Source organism: Strix uralensis, chromosome 24 (genome assembly GCF_047716275.1).
Source record: "Strix uralensis isolate ZFMK-TIS-50842 chromosome 24, bStrUra1, whole genome shotgun sequence".
Taxonomy (NCBI): Eukaryota; Metazoa; Chordata; class Aves; order Strigiformes; family Strigidae; genus Strix; species Strix uralensis.
In genome coordinates, this window is record NC_133995.1 from 5327497 (window position 1) to 5353414 (window position 25918).

General features: G+C 59.1%; 1 protein-coding gene across 1 annotated transcript; it reads left to right on the forward strand.

Annotated features, from left to right (window-relative positions):
* Window positions 1-22071: 22071 nt before the first annotated feature.
* SPDEF (SAM pointed domain containing ETS transcription factor) lies at window positions 22072-25050 on the forward strand. The gene is made up of 5 exons (XM_074893695.1): window positions 22072-22519; window positions 23558-23755; window positions 23847-23894; window positions 24352-24492; window positions 24581-25050. The coding sequence occupies exons 1-5, from the start codon at window positions 22072-22074 to the stop codon at window positions 24757-24759; spliced, it is 1014 nt and encodes a 337-aa protein (XP_074749796.1). The 3' UTR covers window positions 24760-25050.
* The last annotated feature ends 868 nt before the right edge of the window (window positions 25051-25918 follow it).

Below are 25918 nucleotides of genomic sequence, written 5' to 3' on the forward strand. Positions count from 1 at the left end.
CTGCAGCCTCTTGCTGCTCACATCACCGCTCTTCCCCAGGTAGCTGAGTGTGAGCGCTCTTGTCTGCGGGAACGGTCACACAGAGCGCTGCGTGCTCTGAGGGTTGGGGTTGTAACCCTGGCTGTGACAGTGCAAGGATGTTTAAATTAGTGGTTGCTCTACCTCCGGGTGTTTCCTCGAGTAAAAAATTGTTTTGCTGAGGCCAAAGGTGGTTTTATCTCCTCTGGTTCCTTGGAGTTCAGTGGTGCAGCCAGCCCTCAAATTGCTCTCGCTGTCAGGTTTCCAGCTTTTAAAGAGTGGGATTTGAGATGTATTCAGCAAAGCTCTTTCCAGGTGACTTCAGGGCACTGTGATTGTATTGGTTTCCACAGGGCTGATGCATTCAAACTCGTGGAGTCTTAACATCAGATACATGAAACAAAACTGCCTGGCTTTTAAAGTGCTGAATGTCAAATATTTTGGTGAGCCTGAAGTGTGTGCAGTGGCTCGGATAACCTGATCCACGTGAGTTATGCGCATAGAACTCAGGCCTGTTCAAAACAGGAGGAAATCCTTACTGGGCTGAGACTGGTGAACCAGTAAAGAGGCTGTTATGCCAGTGAGGCTGGTGCTCCTGACTGGGGCAGGCATGGGGCTGGTACCCACTGGTACAGGAGGGTGCGGTGACAGAGAGGCTGCAACTGGCTCCAGTCTGATTAACACCCATCTGTCTTGAAGTCCTGAGGAGGAGGGAGAGAGAGATCTTCCTAATCCCCCCCACCCCTCTGAAAGAAAAAAAGATAACACAGGACATCTCTGATGGTCTCTAAATGGATCCCTGTGTCAGCGTGAGCCACTTGGGGTGCGGAACTGTATCACTAAGACAACTTGAGCAGCCCAGGTACCCTCTCTCAGCCTGGGCAAACTGGAGCACAACAGCCCTAGGGCTACCCCAAAACTGGCAATGCCACGTGAGGATCTGGGGGGAGCTGGAATCTGCTGCCCACATCTCGGGAGCGTTGGATTGAGACCCCTCCAAGGTTTGGAAGTTGCAGCTCCACCAGCGAGGAGGAGCAAAGCCGTGCGGTCGGAGAGCACGTGGGCATGAGAGCAGCTGGAGTCTGCAGGGTTAGGAAATGCACGCTGTCCCACGTCTGGGTTTCTGTTGTGTGTTTTAATTTTTTTTTTCGTGTGTGAGTGCGTGGGTGGTTCTGCAGCCTGTCTATTCTCTCCGGGGGGAGTGCATGTGTAGAACAGGATGGTGTGTTGCCTCATTGAGTCTGAGAGAAGTCCTATGATAGCACATTGGGGGTAAAAATAAAGGAAGCTTTTTCCTTAATGTATAAATGAATATTTGTATGATTAAATTAACACAGAAAAAAAATGTTCTGTAGCTGTTGAGAGTTTTATTGAAGCCACAAAAACTTCTGAATCTCATCTTGTAGTTATATGTGGTGGAGCAAGTCTAGAGGAGGCCACGAAGATGCTCGGGGCGCTGGAGCACCCCCCCTGTGAGGACAGGCTGAGAGAGTTGGGGGGGTTCAGCTGGAGAAGAGAAGGCTCCGGGGAGACCTTAGAGCGGCCTCCCAGGACTGAAAGGGGCTACAGGAAAGGGGGGAGGGACTCTTGATCAGGGGTGTGGGAATAGGATGAGGGGTAATGGTTTTAAACTGACAGAGGGCAGATTTAGATCAGATCTAAGGAAGAAATTCTTCCCTGTGAGGGTGGTGAGGCCCTGGCACAGGTTGCCCGGAGAAGCTGTGGCTGCCCCCTCCCTGGAAGGGTTCAAGGCCAGGTTGGATGGGGCTTTGGGCAACCTGGGCTAGTGGAAGGTGTCCCTGCCTGGGGCAGGGGGGTGGAACGAGATGGTCTTCAAGGTCCCTTCCAACCCAAACCAGTCTGTGATTCGAAGTGTACCCAGCTTCTATCTCCAGGGTGTTTCCAGACTCTAAGGCAGAGTATCCGTGTACCCAGTTCTAGCCCTGTCTTTACCCCAAATTACTTTAAAACCAAACCAAAATGAATTCAGTCCATATTGAGTTTATCAAACAACCTTTCTAGTCCAGGCAGAGGGGTACGAGGACAGCCGAGAGGCCCATATGGATGATTTTGTGAGGGGGGAGGGGAGCCTGTGAGGAAGGGAGGGGGCTCACTGCAGCATCTGGTTCTGGAGGAAAGTTCCCACCAGGTGCACGGTGCCGGTACTGACCCTTACGGCATGTGGTTACCCCCGCTCGCTGATGTCGCCAGCGGATGTCCCTCGTGTTAAGGTCAGGTAACTCCTCCACTGTAACGCTGCGTCTCCTGCCTGCGCCAGGCCCCCGCCGGAGCGTGGAGGGAAGCACCAGCTCCACACCGTGGGGCCGGCGCCTTCCAGCTGTAACCGGGGCTGAAGCAGGAGGGGAGGCGGCACTGGGAGGTCTGGGTGCAGCTGTGAGGAGGAGTGGAAAGCTGGTTTTGGTGATGACCACAGGGGGGTCACCAGCACGAAGCAGTGCTGCAGCCACGGCCGGGTGCTTCCATGCTCTTGGCGTGGCTCTTTACTCAGAGCCTTGGTGCAGCACGTGGTGATGCTTCAGACTTCCAACAGCAACAGATCAGACCTGCTGTTTCAGGAGGCTCTTGGTGAGGCAGGAGAGGAATTTTGAATGAGAGGAGTTTGGTTCTTTTCTTTCATATCACAAAGGGAACATCTAGCATTCCTGTATATCAGGATGGGGGCATGTGAAGGTCTCTCCTTTGGTGGGCACTGGCACGGTCATCTCGGGCTGATCCTACTTCCCAGGCGAGGCCTTACCACTCGGGGCACCCAGCCCAAACGTTTGCCTATATAAACTATATTGTGGAGCAGCTTAGACAAAGCCCTTCTTTTGCTTACATGTGATTTTGTTACTAATCCTTGCAAGAAACCTTAATATGCGTGCACTGGGTTTGGTTTTTAACATTTGAATAAATGCCCGGAGCTTTCATGTGCTGTTTAAGCTTGACTGAAAGCCTTACTGGGAGCAGACATCCTGCTCCCTGTGCCTACGGCTGTTTATTTTGTGTCTTGAAAAGAATGCACCCCTTAAGCTCTTGGTGCTCATGGGTCTCTTTAAGACCAATCTGTTTGGGTAGGTTAGGATTGCCTCCCCTTCTCTCTGCCCAACTTTTCATTTACTATTTATTTGCTTGAAAGAATCTGTTTGTCTTTAGGGTTGCAACCTGTCGAAGTTTGCCAGTGCAGGACAATACCATCACACCTTCCAATACTATCTCTTGAGCAGGCAAATAACTTGAGGGATTGCTGTAATGGAGGTCATCCTACCACCGTGATCCCTGCGCAGAGCCTGGGTGTGGTGCAGGGTGGCAAGGCAGGAGGCCAAGTCAAACGGCTGCCACAGTCACCTATGAACTACTTGGGTTTGCTTTTTCTGCTTGCTTATTTTTTTAAGGGAAGCAGATCGTTGTCCATTACAAGTTATAAAAATAATTCTGGTTTTAAGCAGCTTTCTTCGGCCCCCGAAGCGATGCTGCGGTCGGCAGGAGGATGTTCTTCGCTGTAGGGGTTGTGTGTGATGAGTTACAGCGAGGAAGGTGTGCTCAGCGCCCTGGGTGCTGCCCAGGACCAAATGGTGCCGTGCCCTGGGCCTCGCTGCGTGCCTCTGGCTGGAGGGTGCCCTGCTTGCCCGGCTGACCACGGAGCAAAGTGCAGGACCTGCTCCAAAACCTCCACAGCATCACCGCAGGCGTGGGCCTGAGGGCTCCAGCAAGCACCGGGCCTTCCAGGAGCAGCAGCTGTAACTGCAGCAGAGAAGAAAAGGGCAGGTTTTCATGCAATTTTTTTTTCCCCCCTCCTATGTCCACTAAATGACACGGCACACAGCCTGCGGTGCACAGCAAGATGCTAAGGGAGGGATCTGTGCTCGCTTCAGCTCTTCTTCCCTCTGCTCTTGCTTCTCTGCAAATCTTCTGGGGATGTGGAGTGAAATATTAACAGGCCAAGGGGGAAACCAGGCCGTACTGGTGAAGGGGATGCTGTGAGGGAGTCTGTGGGGAAGGAGTACAGGGTCTGCACGTACGTACACGGGGTCAGGAGTAACTTTTAGTGTAAGCTTTCTCTGGAAGCTTTCTATAACCTGTAATCTGTCGTTCACATGCTCCACCTGTGTGTTAATTGGAAAATACCTGGTTAAACAGAAGTTATTTAAGGAAATCTAATCTCAAATGTTTCCTACCCCATTCATAAAGCAGTTGAGTAGTGAAAGCACGCAGCGGAGACCAAGCGGGGAAGCAGCTGGCACACGCAGGTAAGGACCAGCCTTGTTTGCCCCATCGAATGCCCTGGGCTCAGCTCTGCAGAGCAGCGTGGAGCAGGGCTGGCTTAAGGGCTCTCTCACCTGTAGCGTGTCCTTATCTTGATTACGTCTTCCCTGCAGAAGTGATACCTTCACAATAACTTAAAGGCTTAAGTGGAGGGGAAAAAAAAAAAAGTACATTTTTCACCTGTTTACAAACAGAGTAATGGTGCAGCATCCTGGGAGGCAGCTCAGCTGTGCTGCGAGTTGGTGACACTGTAGAAATCATGGTTCCACCTTCTGCCATGGTGACGGTGTTGGGGAAAGGGCAATGCTGGGACCTGGGTGGAGGGGTAGACCTGGATGGGGTGTCCTCCAGACAGAGGAAAAGCTCCCTGCTTGGCTTTTACACTTCACAAGTTTCCCAGAGGCAGCAGTCCTGGCTCCTGCCGGGCAGGACTGTATGTTTGAACACCTTCTGCGTAAAACCAGTTGTATAACCAGCTTCCCAGAGGCCCCCATGGGCTGCTCGGGCTCTTCTCCCAGTTGAGGTGTGTTAACATTCAAGCTAAGGGTGTTTGAACAAGCCTGAGGCTGGAGATAGGATGTAATTATTCTCCTTCACCAAGTGGTGTGGGTTTTTTTTCCAGCAGTCAAGTGCCAACTCTTCATCTCTGGGACTGTGCTAGATTGGCTGTTCATGGGAATTCATTAAGGATCTCTACAAACAAAGATAAAAACCTTCTCAAGGGCTTTCCCACTTGCTGGCAGGGCTCAGCCCTGTGCTAGCTGCTCGCTTGGCTAACTTTAGGTGTGTGTGTACTGTCCTGGGAGAGCTGCGTGTCTGCAGGAATGAGCCGAGGGATGCTGAGGCACCTCCTAAGGCACTGTAAAACTCTGCAGAGCCACCGCTCGCTTGCAGGCAGCTGTTGAAAACACTGTTAAAGTGTCCATAAACCCCAAGCAAACCCCGAATTTGGATGGCTGAGAGGAGAGCAGGTGTGTGGGTGGGGAAGGCCATCTAGGATGTCTTGCCGAGCCACTTGGCGCTGGTGGCTGCTGTGTCTCCATAGCAATCTCCTTTTATTGACTTAAAAACAAGGATCCTGCTTCCCAGCTGCTGCGCTGGAGCGTGGCCGCTGTGGGTCGAGCAGGGTAGGTTGGGGCTGAGCATCGTGCCTGTGCGCTTTCCCCTCCGCCCCGCCAAGGCACGGGTGATGACGTGCAGTGACGGCTGGGGGATGCTTTACCCTGCAGCTGGTGAAAGGTTGGGCTGGTTTGTGCCCAGCTCTGTTCCCAGCAAGGTCAGTGCTCGCTCTGTTTTATAGGTGAGAGAGGCTGAGGCAGGAGGACCGAGTCCCCAGCCAGCGCTCTGGCTGTGCGACCATCCCTTGTCCCACAGGACTCGTTGAATACTAGAAAGAGCTCATGGGTGTCTTGTCTTTGCTCCTCAGGGCTATGGTTCGTCCCTACTGACCCTCACCAAGCAGTTTCCTCACCTGTAAGACAGGAATAAATACCCTGAGCAGGCCCCACGGATGGGCTGTGTGTCCTTCTGCTTAACAGGCCGTTTGTACTTGGTCACAGCGTGTGGCAGGAGGTGGGGAGCATCTTCCCAGCTTTGGGCTGGGCGTGTGGCACAGCGTCCTGCAGGCAGGGAGAGCTGCGGGAAGGTGCTTGGAAATATTATTTATAACTAGGATTTGCTGGGGAAGGGCCTGGCCTGAAGCAGGTGCCAGCAGAGGGAGCTGAGGTTGTTCCTTGTTTGTAAAACTCTCCAGAGCTGCTGGACGTGGCTTTTCCAGGCTTTGGGACCTGCTGGTGACTGGGCTGGGGAGGGGTTTGCACGTTTCTGGGTGCATGGGGTGTGTGTTCCACACAGGTCCCACTAGGCAGGGGGGTGTCACTCTGTCACCTGGCCTGTCACCGCTGCTGTGGGGCTGGGGTGATGCTGCCAAGCTGGGCGGGAGTGTGTGCTGGGCAGGGACAGCGTGGGCAGGACCTCCACGGGGCTGAGATGCTCTAAAGGCAGAGATATCCCATCAGTGGGGATGAGGAAGGTGTCTGAACACCGGTGCATCCATGTTGTCTCCAAGTTCGGAGGGTGACGTGCTGCTGGGGAGCAAAGGGGGTCTGGGTAACACAACCTGGAGCCAAACGTTGCTCTGATGGGGAGGCTCAGGTGCAGCCAGCCAGGAAAGGGTGAGAGTTTCCCCTTTGTTGGGACCCTGAGCCTGTTATGGTGCGGTGGGGGCAGTAATTCTGCTGGCCAGGACCCTGCCCTGGACAAAGCAACAGGTCCTGTGCCCCCTCATAGCAGTCGCTCCCCCGTGTCTCCTCCAGCAGCAATGGGGAGTGGGGAACTTGCTCTGCTCTCACCGCCTGCCCCAGGGTGATGCATGGCTTGGAGGGAGGGAGGGGACACCCAAAACTCGAGTCTGGGGTAAGCCAGACTCTTTTTAGGAAAGCTGTCCCACAGAAGGTGGATTTCAGCCTCTCCTGGGGCTGAGCTCCCTGTGCTGCTGGCAAGGAGCAGCCCGGGCTTGGCAGGGTCTGCCCGAGTGGGCAAGGCTTGCCGTCCAGGGGGAAAATACAGCAAGAACCGCACATTCCTTGTTATCTAATCTGCCCCGTTTCCCTCCTCGTTGTTTACCATGGCTGGGTTTCCTCAATTAATTCTGACAGCTGCAGGCTGGGCTGTGACGTCAACCTGCGGTCGCAAAGCCCAAAACCCCAGTGTGGCGTTGGCCGGGACCCCGGGAGGTGACCCCAGGGACGAGCCCCTCGCACCCCAGCTGAGCCCAGTGGGATGTTGAACCTCTCTAGTAGGTGACAGCGAGAGATGCCTGTGGACCAACACTCCTGAGTTCGACAGCAGAGAGGGTCTCTGTCCCCAGCGACGCTGCAGGGACGTCCCCTGTCCATGCTCATGGGACGCTTGAACCCATCCCCCCCTTTCCCCCCAGCAGCTCTGGGTGCTGCTCTAATTGGCCTTGTTAATAGCCCAGAGCGGTGCTTGGCTGGACTTTGCACGGAGAAGTGTTGGGCAATCGTGGCCAGCTGCTGCCGCTGCCTTTCTGGCTACCTGGGCGAGTGCCCATTGCTTCACCTGCCCCGGGGCACTGGGTGGAGGGGAAAAGGGGGCTTGGGCAGCAGCGGGCTCGTCCTTGCTTCCTCTGATCCTCAGCAAAGGCCTCGTGCAGCGACTCCGAGACCTCTCCGTGGTGGGCAGTGAATGTGTAATGTCACCTTCCTTCCCACCCCCCTTGCTGGTGTCCCCCCACTGCTCCCTCCCCATGGCTGCCCCACCTTGGCAGGACTCAGCAGCACCCCGAAAGCATCTGTGTCTGCTGCTGTGGTGGGATGGGGAGAGGGGCACGAGCTCCCCAAACCACAGCTGTGGGGCATCCTGGTTTGTCCATCTCAGAAAGGAGGGGGTAAGCGGGGGCTCGATGGCCACATGTACCTCCCTGAGCAGGGGACCCTCCTCCGGGACGAGCCCGGCCGCTCTGCCTCGCCCGCAGGCAGCGCAGGGAGCAGGCTGGGAGGAAGCGGGTGACGGTGCCTGAGAAGCAGGTTTGTCAGAATTTTAAAGGGATCTAAATAAATAGCGATAAGGAAACAATTATTTAAAGAGCAAACAAATGGAAACTGCTAAATGTACTACTTTTTTTTTTTTTTTTTTTGCGGGTGAAGGGTGCAGGGTTGATGCTGCTGAGTGCCCGGAGCGGGTCCCTGCAGGGCTGGATCTCATGGCCGGGGTCAGTGGCCGGGCTGGGCTGGAGGAGCCACCCCAGGGTGAACAGCGAGGGGAAGCGTTGCTTGCTCAGCCCGCAGCCCCAGCCAACCTGGAAACGAGCCTTGCCATGACAAAGTGTCATTTCATCCCACCAGGAAAAAGGTTTTATGGTTCATCAGAAAACGCCAATCCTCAGGTGAGCCCGTTCGTGACGGGCTCATGGTGTCCCAGCTGAGTGCTGGGTCAGTGGGGACGAGGACGGGGACGTCCCAGGCTGTGCGGAGGGGAGGTTTGCTGCAAGGATGCTGCAGGGTGTTGCCTGCACCCGCTGGCTTCAGTTTGGTTACAGGGAGAAAGAAGCCTTGACTTGCTGATGCCAGGCAATGACTTTGGAGCAAGGATGTTTCTTGCACCTCCGACATGTGCTTGGGGTCCTGCTTGGGTTTAAGAAGGTGCGTTGGTTTGTGGCAGGGCCAGGCTGCAGCTGGAGGCCATCCCTGATCTAATGGGGAGAGCTCTTCCCCCTGCCCTGCCCCATTGCAGGGTGCTGGGGCTGCAGGGTGCCCCCAGGGACTGGGGTGCTGGTGGGGGGATCCCTATTCCCCTCCTCTCCCCAGCTGCACCAGCCCCGCACACCCCAGAGATGCCATCCCTCCCTTCGGGGCTGTGGCTGTCACCACCGGGGCTTTGTTTCAAAGGGCAGCTTATTCCCATCCTTCCCCCGCCATGGCTTTTTTCATCGGCTTTTGGTTGGGGATTAGGCACGTGTTGACAGAACAAACATTTTGCTGCCCTCAGAATCCACCACTGAGGAGAGAAGCGATGTCCTCGCTCTGCCAGTGCCCCGAGCCAGCGCCGGGATGGGGAGAGTCGGGCTTGGGGAAAGCAAGAGCCATTTCGGGTCACGTCTCGCGCCGGGGCTGGAGCCTGGCCCCGGCTCTCTGCTCCCTTGCAGAGCGTTAATCACTTTCTGCTTTAATACCCCGTCCTGTGAAACCAGGGATGCTGTCAAGGAATGCTGCCTGTCTCCGAGGGGGCTTTGGCGTGTGCCGGTGGCCCAGGTCTGCCGAGAGCTCTGTGTCTGCCCTGCCCGTCTCCCAGGATCTGTTCTCCCCAAGCCAGGCTTTGGCAACCAGGGCTCCTCGCAGTGTTGGGCTGGCAAGGCCGAGGATGCCCATAAACTGCCCCCAGGAGCTCACGTTTGCCAGGGAAAAGCAAACTCCTCCAAGCTTCGAGGCCAACCCAGCGCCTGGGGAGCTGCTGTGACTCCCAGTCCCCAAGCACAGAACTTCGTTTGGGGTCCTGCACCCCTCCTGCACCCCTTTTCTCCTACCCGAGCCCCAAGTCCTGGTTCCCTGCTGAGCCCGGGGGACAAGGGTGCCTAAACTGGGCGATGCTCACCGGGAACAACACGTTTCCTTCGGAGCAGGGTGACTCACTGCTGAGTCATGGCTCTGCTGCAGCTCGGCACCGTCTTCATCCCCAGCCTTCCTCCAGCCCCGTGGGTTTTTCCCCTGTCCCCGGCGGGGGACCAGGAGCGCGGTGCCTTCACCCCAGACCCACAGCTCCACGTGATGCTGCGGGACGTGGAGCAGCGTCATCCCTTGTGGGGTTCCTGCCCTCTGCGCCTGGGGGGCACGGAGGAGTTGTCCTCCCTCTGCTCCCCCAGGAGCTGCAAGCCTGGCTCAGCGGGGTTGGGGCTTTCTGAGCCCAAGAGTGACAGGAGGGGGGTGACTCTGGTCCCTGCTGCCCCCCTGCCTCCCCCTCTCCATCCAGCCCCACCAGCTCATACTTTGAGCTGAGACAGGGCTGAGAGTGGGTTTTAGGGGTATTTTTAGGAATTTCCCCCCTGGGACAAAACCTGCAGGCTCTCCTGGGATGAATCACCCAGAACCAAAGAGGAAAATGTGGCCAGGAGCCTCTCCTGCTCTCCAGGGAATTGCATGCTGCCCTGGCCCTCCTTGGCTTTGAGACTATTGGAGCTGCTCGTGCCACCTGCTCCCACCCGGGAGCCGTTTCCCTGCCCCAGCAGCTCCCACGCTCTCCAGGGCTGTCGCTCCGTGGGGCCGTTATGCCCGAGGATCGTTTTGCATGCAGGGAGAAACAACAGCAGCAGCAAGCAGAAGAATGAATTTGCATTTCTTAATGGCAACCAGTGTGGGAAACAAAGCCGCCGAGGGTTTCGCTGCTCCTCGGCCCCGCACCGGTGCTGTGTGAAAAGACAACATCCCGTCTGCTGGCACGGGGCCCTGCCCGTCTCACCTGGCTGCCCGTGTGTGCCTGGGAACCGCCACCACGAAACGGCCCCGAGCCCACGGCATGGGGAGGGGGTGCTGGCCCTGCCGCCCCATCGCCCGGCCCTGTCTGCGGGATGAATGGGTGACAGTAAGAAAATGGGGTTACGGTGCTTGTGTGGGTTATTTTGGGAAATTCCCTCATCCTGGATGGGATTTGGCGGTTGCGTGCTGATGTAGCAGCCGTGGGCCGATGCATGGAGAGATGCATGCAGCCATCCCTGCACTTGGGTTTCCCTGATTCTGCACCCAAAATCGCTGGTGATGGTGCAGGGGGGGGGCTGTGACCTTTCCTCATCCTCCCTCTGCCAGGGTTCACCCTGCCACCGAGCTGGGTGCACCCTCAGCCCTCTCTTCCTGGCACGGCCAGGCGACCCACAGCCATTTCCAGGCTTTTAATCCCGAGAGACAAAAGCAGTTTAATGTGACCGGAGGAAGAACAGAGCAGGGCTTTGAGCAGGGAACAGCAAACATGCCAGTGGATCCCGCTGCTCCCAGCACAACCAGGCGCCCTGTGACCTCCCCGCCTGCGTCACCCGGGGTTTGCCCTGGCAGTGCTCAGCCTGGGGGGGAGAACTGACCCTGTGGGGTGCCCGAGGGGGAGTGGGGAACCAGTGATGTGGGCAGGGGGGAAGGCAGCGGGGTGGGGAGGGTGCTAGGAGCAGGCAGGATGGTGTGTTTGGGTGAGGAGCTGGTGGTCCAGGGGCTGGGCTTAGGGTTGGGAGGTCAGGGTGGTGTTAGCATCACCCCGGTGTCTTCATCTATCAATGGCTTGTCCTTCCCCAACCGCCCTCCCAGCCACGGCCAGGCTGAGGGAGCAGGGCTGTGCCACCCTGGAGCCAAACCTCAGCACCTCCTGCCACTGTGGGGGGCGAAGGAGCCTTTGCACGGGGCCAGGCCAGCACCGACACCTCCGTGCTCAGCCAAGGGATGGCTTCGGGACCTCCCATGCCACCAGCGCAGAGCAGACGCCCACCCCTGCACCCCTGGATGGGGCTGGGTTCTCCAACACCCCAAATTTGCACCCTCAAGAGCTGCCCCACAGTGCAGGTGACACTGTTTGCGTTGTGGTGCCATTAACTCTCCTGCTGCTGCTCTCTTTGTTGTTTTTTTTTTTTCTCAAGTCTCCCTGCTGCAGCACGGGAAGGCCGGGAGCTGCCTCAGGCAGTGGGGACCAAGTGCCGGAGCCCTGACCATGGCTGGGAGCCCCGACTTTTTTATCAGGGTGGGCCCGGCAGGAGGGTGCCAGCAGCAATAACGGCGGCTGTTTGCCTCAAGCACACACACGTCCTCCGTAAATAACATTTATGGCAGCATCTGGGAGATGGGGAAGCCCAGCAGAGGCGGCCCACAGAGGTAATAAAGAGGAGCGGCCGTGCTCAGCACCGGGGCTGCTCAGGAAATGGGTATATTTGACTGGGGTGAGGAGGAATTTAAGGGGATTCAGTCAGTCTCTGCTCTGGGGCGATTTTAGTGGTTCAGGAACTCTGAAGGTGCTCCCTGGTAGATCTGCACAGGGTCATTGCACAAATAAAAAGCATGCCAGCTTCTCCATGTACACCTCTGAGTTATTTCTCTTGAACTCTCTGGCCCTTTGGTTAACTTTGGGGTTGCAGCTCTGCTGGAACATCCTTCTTCCCCTTCCAGGTCCCCCCCAAGGGTAGGAGAAGCCTCGGCCGGTCCCCAGCTCGGGAGGGTGTGCTCAGCCCCACTTTGCAGCACCCGGTCATGGTGGGGGCCAGAGCTGGCACCTCCGTCCCTCTCCCCGTGGTGGCGGGGAGGTCGCAGCAGGGTTTGGGGGGATCCCTCCAGCATCGTGCCTCCTGCTGTTCACCCCGGTTTGGTGGCATGGGGACGCTATGCAGACACTCTGGCCATGGGAACCGTCACCAGAGGATGCTGCTCTGCACTGGGAGCTCTCGCCAGAGCACCTCCAGAGCTCGTCTGCAAAAAGCAGCCTGCCCCGAGCATCCTCCTGGAGAGCAGGACCCGCAGTTGGAGGGGTGAGTGTGCAGAAGCAAGGGCACCTCTCTGAGGGTGGGCATGAGTCAGGACCGCAAAGCAGATGGGAGATGGGATGGAAAACGTGACTGGTATTCCCACCTTCTGCCAAGCCCGTTGCCCTCTTTGGGGAAAGAGGAGCTTGCAGGCAGCGTGTCTGAGACCCGCTGGCTCCCGGGCCCTCTGCCTGCTCCTTCCTGCTCCGCTCCTGCCATCGAGACTCTTTCTAGGATCGCAGGGAGCACTCCAGGCTCTGTCCTTCCATACCTGTGTTAGCTTGAAATAACACATGAGTGAGGGTGATAAACCCTCTCAGTGCTGGCCGGGAGGAAGCAAATTGCTGTTAGCAAACAGTCAGTGAAGAGCAATTAAGATTACGGGCAGCAGGAGGGGAGTGAGCAGCTGCCACTTCACGCTGGAACCTTCCTCCTGCGCAGTGGCTTTGGCCCCGGGATCCCGGGCTGTCCCTCGCCCTCAGCAGGGATTCCCTAAGTCCTGGTGCTTTCCCTGTGGTTACTGGTTAATTTGAAGTCTGGTTTCTGCCTTGGTCTTGACCCAGCATTGGGAGCATCCCCCTGCACCCAGAGCCCCTGCAAGTACCAGGGTGATGGTGCTGGGGAGGTGGAAGCCCAAAGGCTGCTCGGTCCGGTGGCAGCTGGGGAGCATCTCTCCTGGTCACGGCTGGAGCTGTGGCCCGAGTCTTGGGACAAAAATATCCTCTAGATCTGGGGTTGGCATGGGCTGAGGTGCTGAGTGCTGCAGATGTGGCTCCCGCGGGTTCGCACCTGCGGAGCAGGACTGAGCTGGGGGATGCGTTAAAAACGTTTCAACCATTCCCAGTCTCCTTGCTTCGCAGAAAAGCCTGAGAGAGCCCGTCCTGCAGCCTGGGAGAGGGGACTCAGCTTCTCCCTGAGCATCGCCTTTGTACAGCCCAGAGGTGCGGGCACAGGATGCAGGATGAGGCCTCTCGGAGGGACCCAAGCTTGTGGGTTTGCTTTGCACGGGGGCTGCTGCTGTCCCCAGATGCTGAGTGGGAGCCAAAGCAGAGGAAACCTCGCTGCTGCGGGAGACCAGGAAACACCCTCAGCTTGGGGACAAATCAGGCTCGATGGCCTCTGTGGTTTTTTCAATGACATCAAGAGCTTTCAATAGTTTTATTATATATTATACAGCTGCTTATCTATTATTCTTGTGATGGAGCCAGAGATTAGCTGCAGGCAGGTGGGCAGAGAGATTCTTCTAGGCTGATTCATGAGTCGTTTCTCCATCCCTCCCTTTCAGCCACGTTCCCAAGCGTTGAAGTTTCAGCCATGGCAAAAGGCACCGGAATTGGAACTGATGGGTTGACAGGGAGGACAAGGAAAAAGCATTGAAATCTGCGCACATGGGGCAGAAAAGCCAGACTTTATTTCCCCTCTTTTGTTGTTCTTCAGGTGTTGCAACGTCTCCTTTTCCTGGTTTGCATATGCAAGCAGAGCTGTGCCGAACCTCTGATTGCGAAAGGCAGCACGGCATGGCCAGTGACGTCGGGCAGCTGCAGCCACCAAACCTGCTCTGGGGAGGAAAACAGAGAGCTCATTTTGGGGGCTTCTGCCTGATTTTGCAGCTCCACGTCATGCTGCCCAGCTGGCCAGCTCTCCCGGAGCACAGCAGAGCAAATGTTTTTCCCTTTAATCTCTTTTCCTTATCAAAATCTCCAGTGCTACCGATAAGAGGAGCAGGGAAAGCTTTTTCAGACCTAGATATGAGTCAGGCAACAGGTTTCCAGACAGACCGGGATGACCCGGGTCCGGGATGCTCCAGCGCAGGGACCCGGCACTGGGCACTGCCAGCACGTCTCCTCTGCCTGGTGACATCCTGCTCTCGCGTGGTGTCCCCAGTCGCGCTGTCCTCCGCTTGGTTCCTGGCTCCTTCGGGTGCACTGTTTTGATGTTTGCTCTGGTAACAAGTGGTAATTAAACCTAATAAATGAGGGAGACCTGCAGGAGATGTCACAGCGAGGAGGTGAGAATCCAACTGTAACCCGCTTGGCAAACTTTCCCCTGAGCTGGTAGCCCGGCCGTGGGGCAGCAGCGTGGAGCGGCCGCAGGAAGGTGTGGGATGGCTGCAGTGATTTCCCAGCACATGTGGGTGTAGAGTTTATAGACGGTTTTATTCTGTATCTTAATTTTCCCCAGTCGAGACGCCTGCATTTCTATGCTATGATGAGGGTATTCGTGCTTGGAGGGCTCCAGCCTCGGCTCTGGGGCTGTGCTGGGATGCTCCTGCCGCTGGGTCCTGCGTGGGGATGCTGGGGTGGGACACAGGAGCAGGTTTGGGTGCTGCTCACAAGCCCCTGAGCCCCAGCATGGTGCCCAGGGCTCCCAGCTTCCCGCAGTGGCTCTGGCTGGGAGCCAGCATCATGGGTCAAAACCAGGCAAGAGCGAGCTGGGGGGGCCGTGCCCTGGCAGCCCGATGCACTGCAGCGCTCTGGAGCTTTGCAACGGGCTCTGAGGGGTGCAGGATCAGGCCTGCTGCTGCTGATCTTGCACACAGGGCCGTGCCCAAAGCAGAGGGGAGATACTCGGGGCAGTGCGGGGGGCTGTGGGGGGCTGTGCCGTGGCTGCCATGAGCCCACAGCACTGGGGGGGACACTGGGTGACCAGGACCCCCCTCCTGACTGTGCCACATCCCCATCCCATGTGCCCACCCCACAGCAAAGCCCAGACAGGGGCTGGTGGCTTCCCCAGCGCAGCCACTCACCCCTGTGTCCCCCCCAGCCCACATCTCCCCCCGACCCGCCACCACATGTTCCGGGCCCGGCTGTGTTTACCAAAACAGGGGAGAAAAGCTCTCCTTGGACGGCAGGAGCCCTAATCCTGGGGGAACATTTTCCCCACCGATAAGATAACATTGAGGCATTTTAAAAGGGAGGCAGAAACTCCTGGCGCTGGCGATAGCGTGGCGAAGCCCTTTGCCAACGCGCCGGGCGGGCCGGGGAAGCCGTAACACAGGGGTCGCCTTCCTACGGGGTTTTATTTTTCTCCCGGCAAATAATTTGGATGGACGCCTTATCAGCTGTGCTGCGCCACCGCCGGGCACCGGCCCCGGGGTCAGGGCGGCCGGGGGGTGCTGGTTCTGCCGTGGCACTTTCCATGGGCTGGGGATGCAAAGCCCAGGCGTGACGGGCACGCGGCTGCCGGGACGTGGTGACGTGAGACCGACCTGGGTTGCACTGTGGGTGTTTGTGGTCGGGGTTTAGTCTGACGTGGGGGTTTTTAGGGCAAGGGGGAGTTTTGTTTCGGCGGCGCTACGTGAGAACTGCCTGAGCTGCCCTGCGTTCTTCACGTGTTAAAAAAAGATAATAAATACCAACTTGGTGTCTGTCTCGGTCAAAACAGCTTTTTCCTGCTTATGCCGGTGGAGACAACCCAGGCCCGGAGCGCTGCACGTCCCGGCTGTGCCCCCGGCGCCCTGTCCTGCCTGCGGGCAGCAGCAACGCGGCCCCCCGGGGAGGTGAAGGTGCCACGTCCCTGGTGTGAGGGGTGGTTTGGTTGGTGTGAGGGGCTCCTTTTGTCCCTGATGGCTCTGAGCATCCTCGCTCTCAGCCTCCAGCACAAGCCCCTCGTGGCTGCAGCACCTGCGTAGGGGATGCTCTGCGGGGATGCTCCTGGCCAGGGATGCTCCTGGCCCCAAAATGGCCCAAAATGTTGCTGGGGGAGCAACTTTGTGCTGCAGGGTCCGGCCAGGGACTCTTGTGCATCCAACAGGTCTCTGTGCTGCAGGGTCTGGCCCCAGGAGGAGCCTTCGGTCTCACCCCTGTGGCATCCCCATCTCTTGGGTGGGTGTCCCAGGTGAGGGTGGGAAGGGGTTAACGGTGCCCGGATTTGCCCCACTCCCCAACCAGGGCCTGTCTGGGTCTGAGCCCGGTGCCTTGACTCACCCCTCAAGGGTTAACCCCGGCTTGGGCTATTCAAACACCTCTAGCTGAGGTAAGCACCCAGCTTGTTTGTTCAGGTAAATAAGGAAGGAATTAGATATAATGGGCACAGGAGGCATTCGCTGAGCCACTTGCACTCAGCTGCCGGCTTCCCTCTAGCATACCTCCGCACGGCCGCCGGCTGGCTTCATCCCCCCGCCGCCCTCGGAGCCACTCGGGGTGCCCCGTCCCCATCCCCGTCCCCATCCCCACCCCACTGGTGCCTGCTGAGAGCCGATGTGGCTCAGCCCGGCCACCCTACTGCCGCGGGGCCGGCGTTGAGCCGGGCAGGGAGCTGCTGGCCACCCTCCCAGCCGGTGCCGGGGCACCCCGCTTCGGGCCATGCCCACCCTGGCCACCATGCCGAGCATCACAGGGACGGCTCTTCCCACCCTACGCTGGGACCCATGTGGCTTCTGAGCCGCCCGCGCACCCTCGAGGTAAGCCCCACGCTGCTGCTGTGACCTCCCGGCTGCCCAGGGCTCCACCAGCACCCACCAGCACCCACCTTCCCTCCCTCCTGGTGCTCCTACAGCCTGTTGGCACCGATTCGGAGCGAACACGGTGCCATCCCGAATGAACATCCTGTCCCACGGCTCCTTGTCACCCTCAGGTGCCCTTAAGGCTAAACAGGGACAGGTTGTTCCCCGGTGGGTGGTTCCTGGCACTTCTCAGGATGGTGTCACCCAAAATAAAATGGGATTTGCCAACTTTGGGTCTTCGCAAGGAGGGTGGGGTGGGAGCCAGGAGTCCTGGGCCCAGCTCCTCCCAAACCCACCCAGTTCCAGCAGGGACGCTGAGGGTCCCACAGGCCCCTGTGCCCCGTGGGAGGCAGGGGACAGTGTGTTTTGGGGCACTCTGTGACTGATAAGCAGCCAGGACCCTTTATAGAGCATCCCAGGTCCTGGGCAGCCATTGAGGTGTCTCTATAAAGAACTTTGAACACCTTTACCAGACCTGCACCATCTCAGTGCTGCTCTGCTTTTCTGCTGTTTTTTTTTTTTGTCAGTGCTAAAGGCACGTTGGCACTAGGTTTGATTTTTACGGTTCTGCTCGGTTAGTGAAACACAAACGCCGCTCGGCTGCCAAATCCCCCACAATACGGGCTTTCTCATGGGCAGGGAGCTCACGGGGGAGGAAGGTGCTGCTATAAATAGGGACTCCCTGGCCCTGCATGGAGAACACCAAGCTCTGCTGCTCACCTGGGGGACACCGAGCACCGGGGCTTTGCTCAGGCCACTGGCAGGTTGTGCCCGTCCCCCCTCCTTGCTGCTGTTTGCCTCCCTGCGCTGGTGGAGAGGGCAGCCTGACCCGGGGCGTGTGGACCCGTGGGGACTCTTGGTCCCCGTGCCAGCAACCATGCAGGTAACAGCAGGAGGAGCTGGGGGGACCTCGGTGGTGTTGGAGAAGGCTGGGGGGGAGCTGGGGGTCCAGGACCCCTGGGATGGGCTGCATCCCCCTTGGGCGTACATCCAACGTGAGCCCTGGGCTTGCCCTGGCCCCAACCCTGTCACCACGCAGGTACTAGGGCCAGACCCCCCGGATTGTCACATCCCCAGCCCCCCAAGTGCCGTCGCAAGTCCCTGCCCCAGCTGTGGGAAGATTTTGGTCAATTCCTCCTCCCTCCACCCAGAGATGAAAGGGGTGTGTGGTGAGGCACAGGGAGGCGGGCAGGGTGGGTGGGATGTTCTGGCAGGACCCCAAATTGTCAGCAGTCTCTGAGCCACCCGAGTGTCTGCTGCAGCCCTGGCTCATGCAGGGACTCCAGGTCTCTTTTCCTGCCTAATCTGGGCCCCCATAAAATGGCTCGTGTCTCCTCATGGCCAGCAGCCCTCTGGCAGAGCCAACAGGCTCAGTCGCCTCTCTGGGCATCGCGACGTGGACTGGCCCCTCCAAGGTGGAGAGCTGAGCCCAGGGAGGTGGCTGGGCAAGAGTCAGACCAGAAAACAGGGAAAACCCACCCAGATCATGGCCCCAAACGGGGCTTTTGAGCAAAGAGAGGACTTCTGGGTCCGTGGGGTCCCCATCCTCTACACCCCTGGAGCCCCAGCTTGCTGTGCTGAGGCACGTGGGGCAGGTGAAGATGGAAGGATCAGTTAAAGCCAAAGCCCACGGCCCGTGGGGCTGCTCGGGGCACTCTGAGACAGCTCTGGATTCCGCACATCTCTGGTTCCCCCCCAGGAGAGCACAGCACGTCCCTGTCCCCATCCCCATCCTCAGCCTGGGTGCTGGAGGTGACCCCGGAGCCTGGAGCTGGCCCACTGCCCTGGCAAGCCCTGGGACTGGCTGCCCGGGAAGGGCTTTCAGAAGCACCCAGAGATTTGGGAGACATCCTGGGCGCCGCGGGCAGCACCTCCTCCCGCAGCGAGCCAACCTCCGCCGGTCCCACGGGGCTTCCCGAGCTGTGCTCCGGCACAACCTGTTTAACCGCAGATTTAATTTTAATTAACGGACCCATTGTTTGAGGGTGGTGGCTGGGTGGATTTCTTATTTATCTTTTCTTGCTCCCAAGGGCTGATCTCAGCTCTCCACCATCACCGGTGCCCGCATTGCTACCCTGAGCGATGGTGGGTTGTGTTTGCCAGGGGAGCTGGGGGTGTTACGGGAGGTCCTTGTCCCCATCCTCACCCCTGCCCGCTGCGGCCTCCGCTGCTTCCCCAGGCTCCGGATGGGACTGAGTCCCTGCAACCCTGTGGAGCTGAGCTGTGACCCAGCATCACCCAAAACCCTGGGCTTGCTGCTGGCCCCATGCCTCGAGGAGCACAGGGAGCCCTGTCCCAGCTCTGCCACCCTGGGTTTTTTGCTCAAAGGGAACGTGTGGGTTCATTTTCTCAGCGGCTGTTGGAGCCATCCAGGGTCGGGCTGTCACGGTGCCCTTTTCCTCCTCGCCCTGCTCCGTGCTGCCGTGGGGAACGAGTCCTGTGCCGGCAGCTCAGCCCTGTGCAGCAGCATCCCCTCAGTGCCAGCAAGAGCTGGGAGCAGGGACACCTCGTGCCTGTCCCAGCTGTCCCCTCTGTGTCCGTGGGTAACACCGGGGAGTGATGCAGAGTCACTCATCGTTTGGGAGCTCAGGGATGGCAGGTATCTCCCAGCTGTGCCCCAGTGGGGAGCTTTGTTGCGGGCATGGAGAAACACTCAGGGGACTCGATGGCAGCCCAGGGATGGCATCGCTCTCACCTGGAGCCTCCCCATGGGTTGCTGAGCCCCCAACACCACATCTTGGCCCCTGTACGCCCACAGAGGCAAAACCGCGGGGGCCTGGTGGGCTTTTACAACTTGGTGGCGACTGTTTAAGTTCTTGCAAGAGCGAATTCCCTGATCGCTTCCCCTCTCACCCGGAGTGCTGGGATGAGCAGGAGGCTGCGATGGTGTGGCTTTGAGCTCTGGTGCGAAGCCCGTGGGACCGGGGCTGGGCTCACCACCGGCAGCGTGCCCAAGCCAGGGCTGATGCAATTACCAGTCCAGCCTCATTTATCTCGGGCGGGGAACGTGAAGGTTTTTGGGGTGCCATGCGGGTCAGTGAACATCTCAGTGCACCTTGGGCTGGCCCTCCAGCTCTCCTTTTCTAGGGAAATGCAAAAAGGGAGAGGAGAGGGAAACGGCCGCCCAAAGCGGCTTCTTAGAGCAAACAGGTCCCCACCCAGCCCGGCCACCTGTGTGCCAGAGCAGGAGAAAGTCAAACAAAGGCCCCCGCCCTGAGACTACAGCACCGTTTGGCGGGTGATTGCTCAGGCTTTTGGGGCCACTTGCCCAAGGGATAGGGTCCTCTGGTCCTAGGCGGGAGGAGGGGGACGGGATGAGGATGAGGAGGGGGCCGTCCATCCCGCCGCGTGCCCAGGGACGGCTCCACCGCCCTGCTCCTCCGTGTGTCTGGCTTACAGCTGCGGAAGCGAAGCCCGGTGGAGGTGGGATGAGTGGAGGTTGCACCACAACCCCAAGAACATCCTGGAGGCCTTGGGGACGAGACCCTCATCCCCTCCTCAGAAAGCCCCCGCGGCCAGCACTGTGCAGTGGGCTGGAGCTGCACAAGCTGTTACCGCTTCCCTTTTGTGCTGGGAGCAGCGTGAGGCTGGATTTAAGGCTGATCTCCTAAAGCTCTTCTTTTAATCCAGAGCAAATCAAGGAGAGGTTTGGAAGCTGGTGCCATCTCTCAGGGAAACTGTTTGGGTGGTGGGGGCAGCTCAGTGGCACGGGCACCCCTTCTCCCTCCTCCTCCTCACTGTGGTGCCACCAAAACCCCTCAGGGACGTGGGTTCCAGCTCCCGAACCCACAACCCCACCCTGGGTCCCCATGGGGTCAGGCTGTGGGTGCTGTTTACGTGGCCATGGTTCCTCTATGCATTTTTCCATGCTTTTTGGGCTTTTCCAACAGTGAAAAGCTGGGCAGAGCTTCCTCATGGAGCAGGTGACGCAGAGCTTCAAAAACCATATTTCTGGGGGCATTAAAATCCTCAGCGACTGCATTAACTCATCCCTGGGGGTGGGACATGGGAAGTGCTCCCCATCGGTACCGCTGTGGTTAACGGGGCTGCGGCGCTTGGATATTAATGACATTTGATGACCTGCCACGCCGCGGGGAGCAGAGCCGGGCCCAGCAGCGTGGAGCTGAGCAGCGTTTGGCACATCAGAGCTGCGGGGACAGTCACTCGTGTCCCTCCTAAGCTGGCTGCTTGGCTCCCGCACTCGAGGGATGCGTTCTGCCTGGAGGAACCCGATGTTGTCTTTTCCTCTTTATCTTTTAAACCCTTTTTTTCCCCCCAGCTGGGACTTAGAGCAAACAGAGCACCCCCTTTCCCTGGGCACTGTCCCCCATTCCCCTTAGGGAGCTGCCTGGTTTCCTTAGCAGGGTTTGGGGTTGGTTCAGGCTTTGCATACTCCTTTTTTATTGCAGGATCCCTTTGCAAAAGCTGCTACTTTATCTGCTTTTAAATCATCAATTTGGGCTGGATTTTTTTTTTTTTCTTCCTGTAAAAAGCAATGCTGGAGGCAGGCAAGGAGCTCGGCAGTGCCCTGGCTGTGCCCGTCGCCAGCCTCTCCCCTGGCAGGGGCTTTCTCATCCCAAAGCCTCAGGATGGCTCTTGGGGAGGTTTCTCCATGGATGGAGCCGTTCCCTGGTGTTGCCATGGAAATTCAGCAGGCTCATCCTCTTCTCCACGGCCTCCAAGACTCCCTGCATACCGGAGACAGATGGGGACAAGCTGATTTTGGGTAGTTTTTCTTGCAAGAGAGTAAAAGCAAAGTTCTTGTCCGGGGGGTTGGCAGAGTGGCCCAGAACCGTGTGCTGCAGTGCTGGGCCTGGTCCCCGGCCTGGGGGAGCCGGGTTTGGGTGCTGTTGTGCTGGGGCATCCTCGGTTGAAAGCAGCAGATGATGTTTTCCATGAACAGAAATGTGCCTGCGTGGTTTAGGCATCCTTCGATGCCCACGGGCATCCCCCAGCGTGCCCCACTGCCTCCTGCAAGGACATTCAGCACCTGCTGGGACTGAACTGCTGCCAACCTGGGGTGCCACTCATGGGAAGACCCTCAAAAGCCGCGGTGGTTGGGACCTGCTTGCCCCCTGGGCTCCTTCTTCCTGATGGCTGCTGCAGCTGGTCCTCCTAAAATCAGGACAGCCCCCCCAGACCCATGGCTGACCCCGAGCCTGCATCATCCGAGGGCTTGCGGGGCGCCGTGGGTCTCTTTGGAGGTTTTTTCCCCTCTAACAGGCTTAATTCCTCCCTTTGTGCCTGGCCGCTGGGTGGGAAGGCAGGAATCGGTGCCGGGACGAGCCTCTCCTCCTCTCCTCCTCTCCCGGCAGGTTTGGAGCCGGCGCTGAGCAGAGGGATGGGCAGTGCCAGCCCTGGGCTGACCGCTCTACCCCCCAGCCGCCTCGCCCGGCCAGACGCTGCCCTGCTGCCCCCCCCCCAGGACCCCGATACCTGGAGCTGGGGCTGCCCAGATAGCCCCAGCCCCCCTGCCACCCCTGAGCAACCCCTGCCTGCTTTCTGCCTGCACTACTTCGACATGCTCTACTCGGAGGACATCGCCTGGGCCACCAAGAGCATGGGGGAACCGTCCCAAAGCGATGCCCAGGGGGGGCGAGGGGAGGCACAGAAGGAGCCGGAGCAATGTCCCATCATCGACAGCCAGGGCTTGGGGCTGGGGGCCGAGGGGGACCTGCAGGCCAGCCTGCACCTGGAGGAGCACTCGCTGGAGCAGGTACAGAGCATGGTGGTGGGCGAAGTGCTGAAGGACATCGAGACGGCCTGCAAGCTCCTCAACATCGCTGCAGGTGGGTGCCCCCCCCTGCCCCAGCCCTCCCTGGGGGGCTGCAGGCAGGGTTGGCCCCGCCATGGGGTGCAGCAAGCGAGGGGATGTGCCGGTGCGGGGGCTAAAGCCGTGCTGCAGCTCGGGGGTTGCAACCAGGTACTGGGGTTTGGGGGAGCGCGGCTGCTGCCTGGCTCCCCCAGGCATCGCTCCTGGGCACGGCTGTTTGCCAGCACCTGGGGATGCCAGAAAAATACCCCTCTGGCTGGTGTAACTCTCCGCTGGCTCGGAGTTAAGCTGAGGCAGGGGTTAGCAAAGCTTTACGCAGAGCCCTGTGCTGGGTGTGGGATGTCGGTGTCACCCAGCTGGTGCCACAGAGGTGAAGGGACACAGCGACACCATGCTGAGCCCATCCCCTCCCCTGAGCCGGGGGTCCCTTCCCCTCCCAGCGCATCATTATCGAGGTGCTTTTCAGCCTTGCACACACCTTGGGGAGGGTGTGCGGTAGCAAGGAGCAGACAGCGGGACTTTTATTATCTTTTTCTCTACCCCATTTTCCCTGGGACATTAGGAACAGCCGGATGAGCGTGTGGGGTTGGGGACAGCCTGGAGCCAGTGGATGTTGCCTGAGCTGGCCATGGAGTTGGGTGCAAGGGGAGCAGGACAGCCCGGGACTGAGTTCCCTGGGGTGTTGCTGCCACGGGGCATCGCTGGGGTATTCTCGGGGCATCGCTGCTGTGACACAAGCAGTCTTGGGGTGTTCTTAGGTTTACGTAGGCTCTGCCACCCACTCCCTTGAAGCATTTGGTGTCACCTGGGATGGTGCAGGGAGCCAGCGGGGCTCCAAACGCCTGGATGAGGCATCGCAAAGTGAAGGAGGTGGCGAGGGGGTGGTCCTGTCCCCGGGGTACCATGGCAGGCTGAGAGCGGGATGGTCCCATCCTGGTGGGTGATGCTGTAGCAGGGGAGAAGGGGATGGTTTCCTGGGGCTGCCATGGGGTGAGCTGAGTTTCCCCGGGCTTTGCCTTGGCTGTCGCTGGCCACACTCACCCTCTGCCTCCAGACCCCACGGACTGGAGCCCTGGCAATGTGCAGAAGTGGATCTTGTGGACAGAGCACCAGTACCGGCTGCCGCAGATTGGGAAGTCCTTCCAGGAGCTGTCGGGGAAGGACCTGTGTGCCATGTCCGAGGAGCAGTTCTGCCAGCGCTCGCCCGCCTGTGGCGACATCCTGCACGCCCACCTTGACATCTGGAAGTCTGGTAAGTGCTGGGGACCGGGAGGGAGCTGGGGAGGGTGGGTGATGCTGTGCAGCGGGAGATGCCCCTCTGACCACCCTCTCCTCCCTTCCAGCTGCCTGGATGAAGGAAAAAGCCACCCCGGGAGATGTGAGATACTGTGGTGAGTTCTGCATGGGCTCAGCTTCACTGGCCTCGCTTCTGCCTCAGACAGATGCGGGTATTTGAGAGGTCACTCCCTGCTTAATTACAATTAGCTGGTGCATTGCAGCCGCTGCTGCAGCAGCATCCGTGTGGTTGCACTCCCTATGCCCTAGAGCAGCCCCTGGGCTGTCTGTAAGATGCAGTGAAGGGGAAATGGCTGCAAGACCCTCGCCAGCCCCATCCCACACCCTGTGCATCCCTGCGGGGCTGCGCAAGGGCAGGACCAAGCTGTTTTCCCTGCCCCAAGATGGGGAAGAGAAAGTGGTGCTTCCAGACCCAGCTCCTGGGCTGAGCCTCCAGAGACCCACAGGCTGGGATTTCCCAGATTAGGACTCGTGTGGGTCCTCGGGGTGGTGCAAAGCAGAGAGGCCTCTCCCCACCCCCATCTCACCCATTCCCATCCCTTCCTATGGCAGGAGGTGATGCCAGCTGGGCGGACAGCGAGGTGGACTCATCCTGCACCGGCCAACCCATCCACCTCTGGCAGTTCCTCAAAGAGCTGCTGCTGAAACCCCACAACTACGGTCGCTTCATCCGCTGGCTCAACAAGGAGAAAGGTGGGTGTGTGCTCTGGCAGCCCCGGGGTGGGTGCTGGGGCAGCAGACAAGGTGGTAACCAACCCCCCATGCCCCGTTCCCCTCCCAGGCATCTTCAAGATCGAGGACTCAGCGCAAGTGGCCCGTCTGTGGGGCATCCGGAAGAACCGCCCGGCCATGAACTACGACAAGCTGAGCCGCTCCATCCGGCAGTATTACAAGAAAGGAATCATCCGGAAACCCGACATCTCTCAGCGCCTCGTCTACCAGTTCGTCCACCCCGTCTGAGCGGTGCCGGTGGGACAGGCTGAGCCCCGGGGAGGGCCAGGGGACCTTCACCGCCTCCCTCTGCCTCCCAGCCACAGAAACCCTCTTCCAGCAATAAGGACCTTGGCCGGGGTGCTGGGAGGCTCATCCGTCTCAGGAGCTGCTGGCAACGGACCACGGGACCCCCCCATCACCCCCTAACCTCGGGGGGGAGGGATGAGCCCCCAGCTAAGGGACCATCACCAGTGTGCCCCGGTGCGGGCGAGGACTGTGCAGAGCCCTCATCTCCCGCGAGCGCTCCCAGGGGAGGGTGGGCACGGACTTTGAGGCCAGTGGAGGAGACGTGGGGTTGGTTGGGGTGGGATAAAGGCAGATGAATCTGTGGCTGTCACGGGGCTCCCCACAACCTTGGTGCCCTTTGGCAGGGATTGAAGGTGGGAGAGCAGCTGGGGTCACCCAGGGGAGGAGCTGGGGGATGCAGGAGTCCTGCCCCCACGTCTCTTGCTCCCCAGCACATTGTCCTCTCACCCTGCAGTCCCGGGGCATTGTCAGGACACAGGGGCCAAGGGCATGTCCCAGCAGGAGACCTCAATATTCCTGTGACATCATGCCCCGGGGCTGCTTTGGGGGGGACCTGACACCATCGGGGTCACACTTCCCTCCAGCCAGATCCTGTCCCCATGCCACCACTGTGGCTGCGGGACTGGCTGCCCTCAGTGCCTGTCAGGAGTGACCCTGTGCGCTGCGGTGGAGCTGCTCTGGATTTACCCCAACAAGCAGCTCCTGGCCCTCATCCCTGTTTGGGGTGGGGGGCAGCGTGGTGGGGAGCACCTCAACGCTCAGATGCAAAGAAAGGGGCTGCCTGAATTTTGGGAGGGACGGTAGCTGGGATCGTCCCTCCTTTCTCCCCTCCCTCCCCAGTGCTGGCTGCGGGTGGCTTCGCTCCGGCCATTGTTCGGGGAGGACAAAGCCTGGGCCTGAGCTGGGACAATGGCATCCGCGGGGACAATGGCACACTCGGGGACAATGGCACCCGCAGGGACAAGGGCACCCACAGCTGGGCCCGCGCTGACCCGACCCGCGCAGGAGCATCCTGGCACCGGCAGCACGGCAGCACCCAAGGGTGCTGCCTGCCAGGGGAGCTGGGTGCGAGGTAACTGTGCCCCAGGGACCACGGGCA

Bases quoted from the DNA above. Each gene is read 5' to 3' on its own strand.
- SPDEF (XM_074893695.1), top strand. From the start codon at position 22,072: ATGGGCAGTGCCAGCCCTGGGCTGACCGCTCTACCCCCCAGCCGCCTC. The intron at 23,895-24,351 runs GTGAGTTCTGCA...TTCCTATGGCAG, and splicing joins GGGAGATGTGAGATACTGTG to GAGGTGATGCCAGCTGGGCG. The intron at 24,493-24,580 runs GTGGGTGTGTGC...TTCCCCTCCCAG, and splicing joins CTGGCTCAACAAGGAGAAAG to GCATCTTCAAGATCGAGGAC.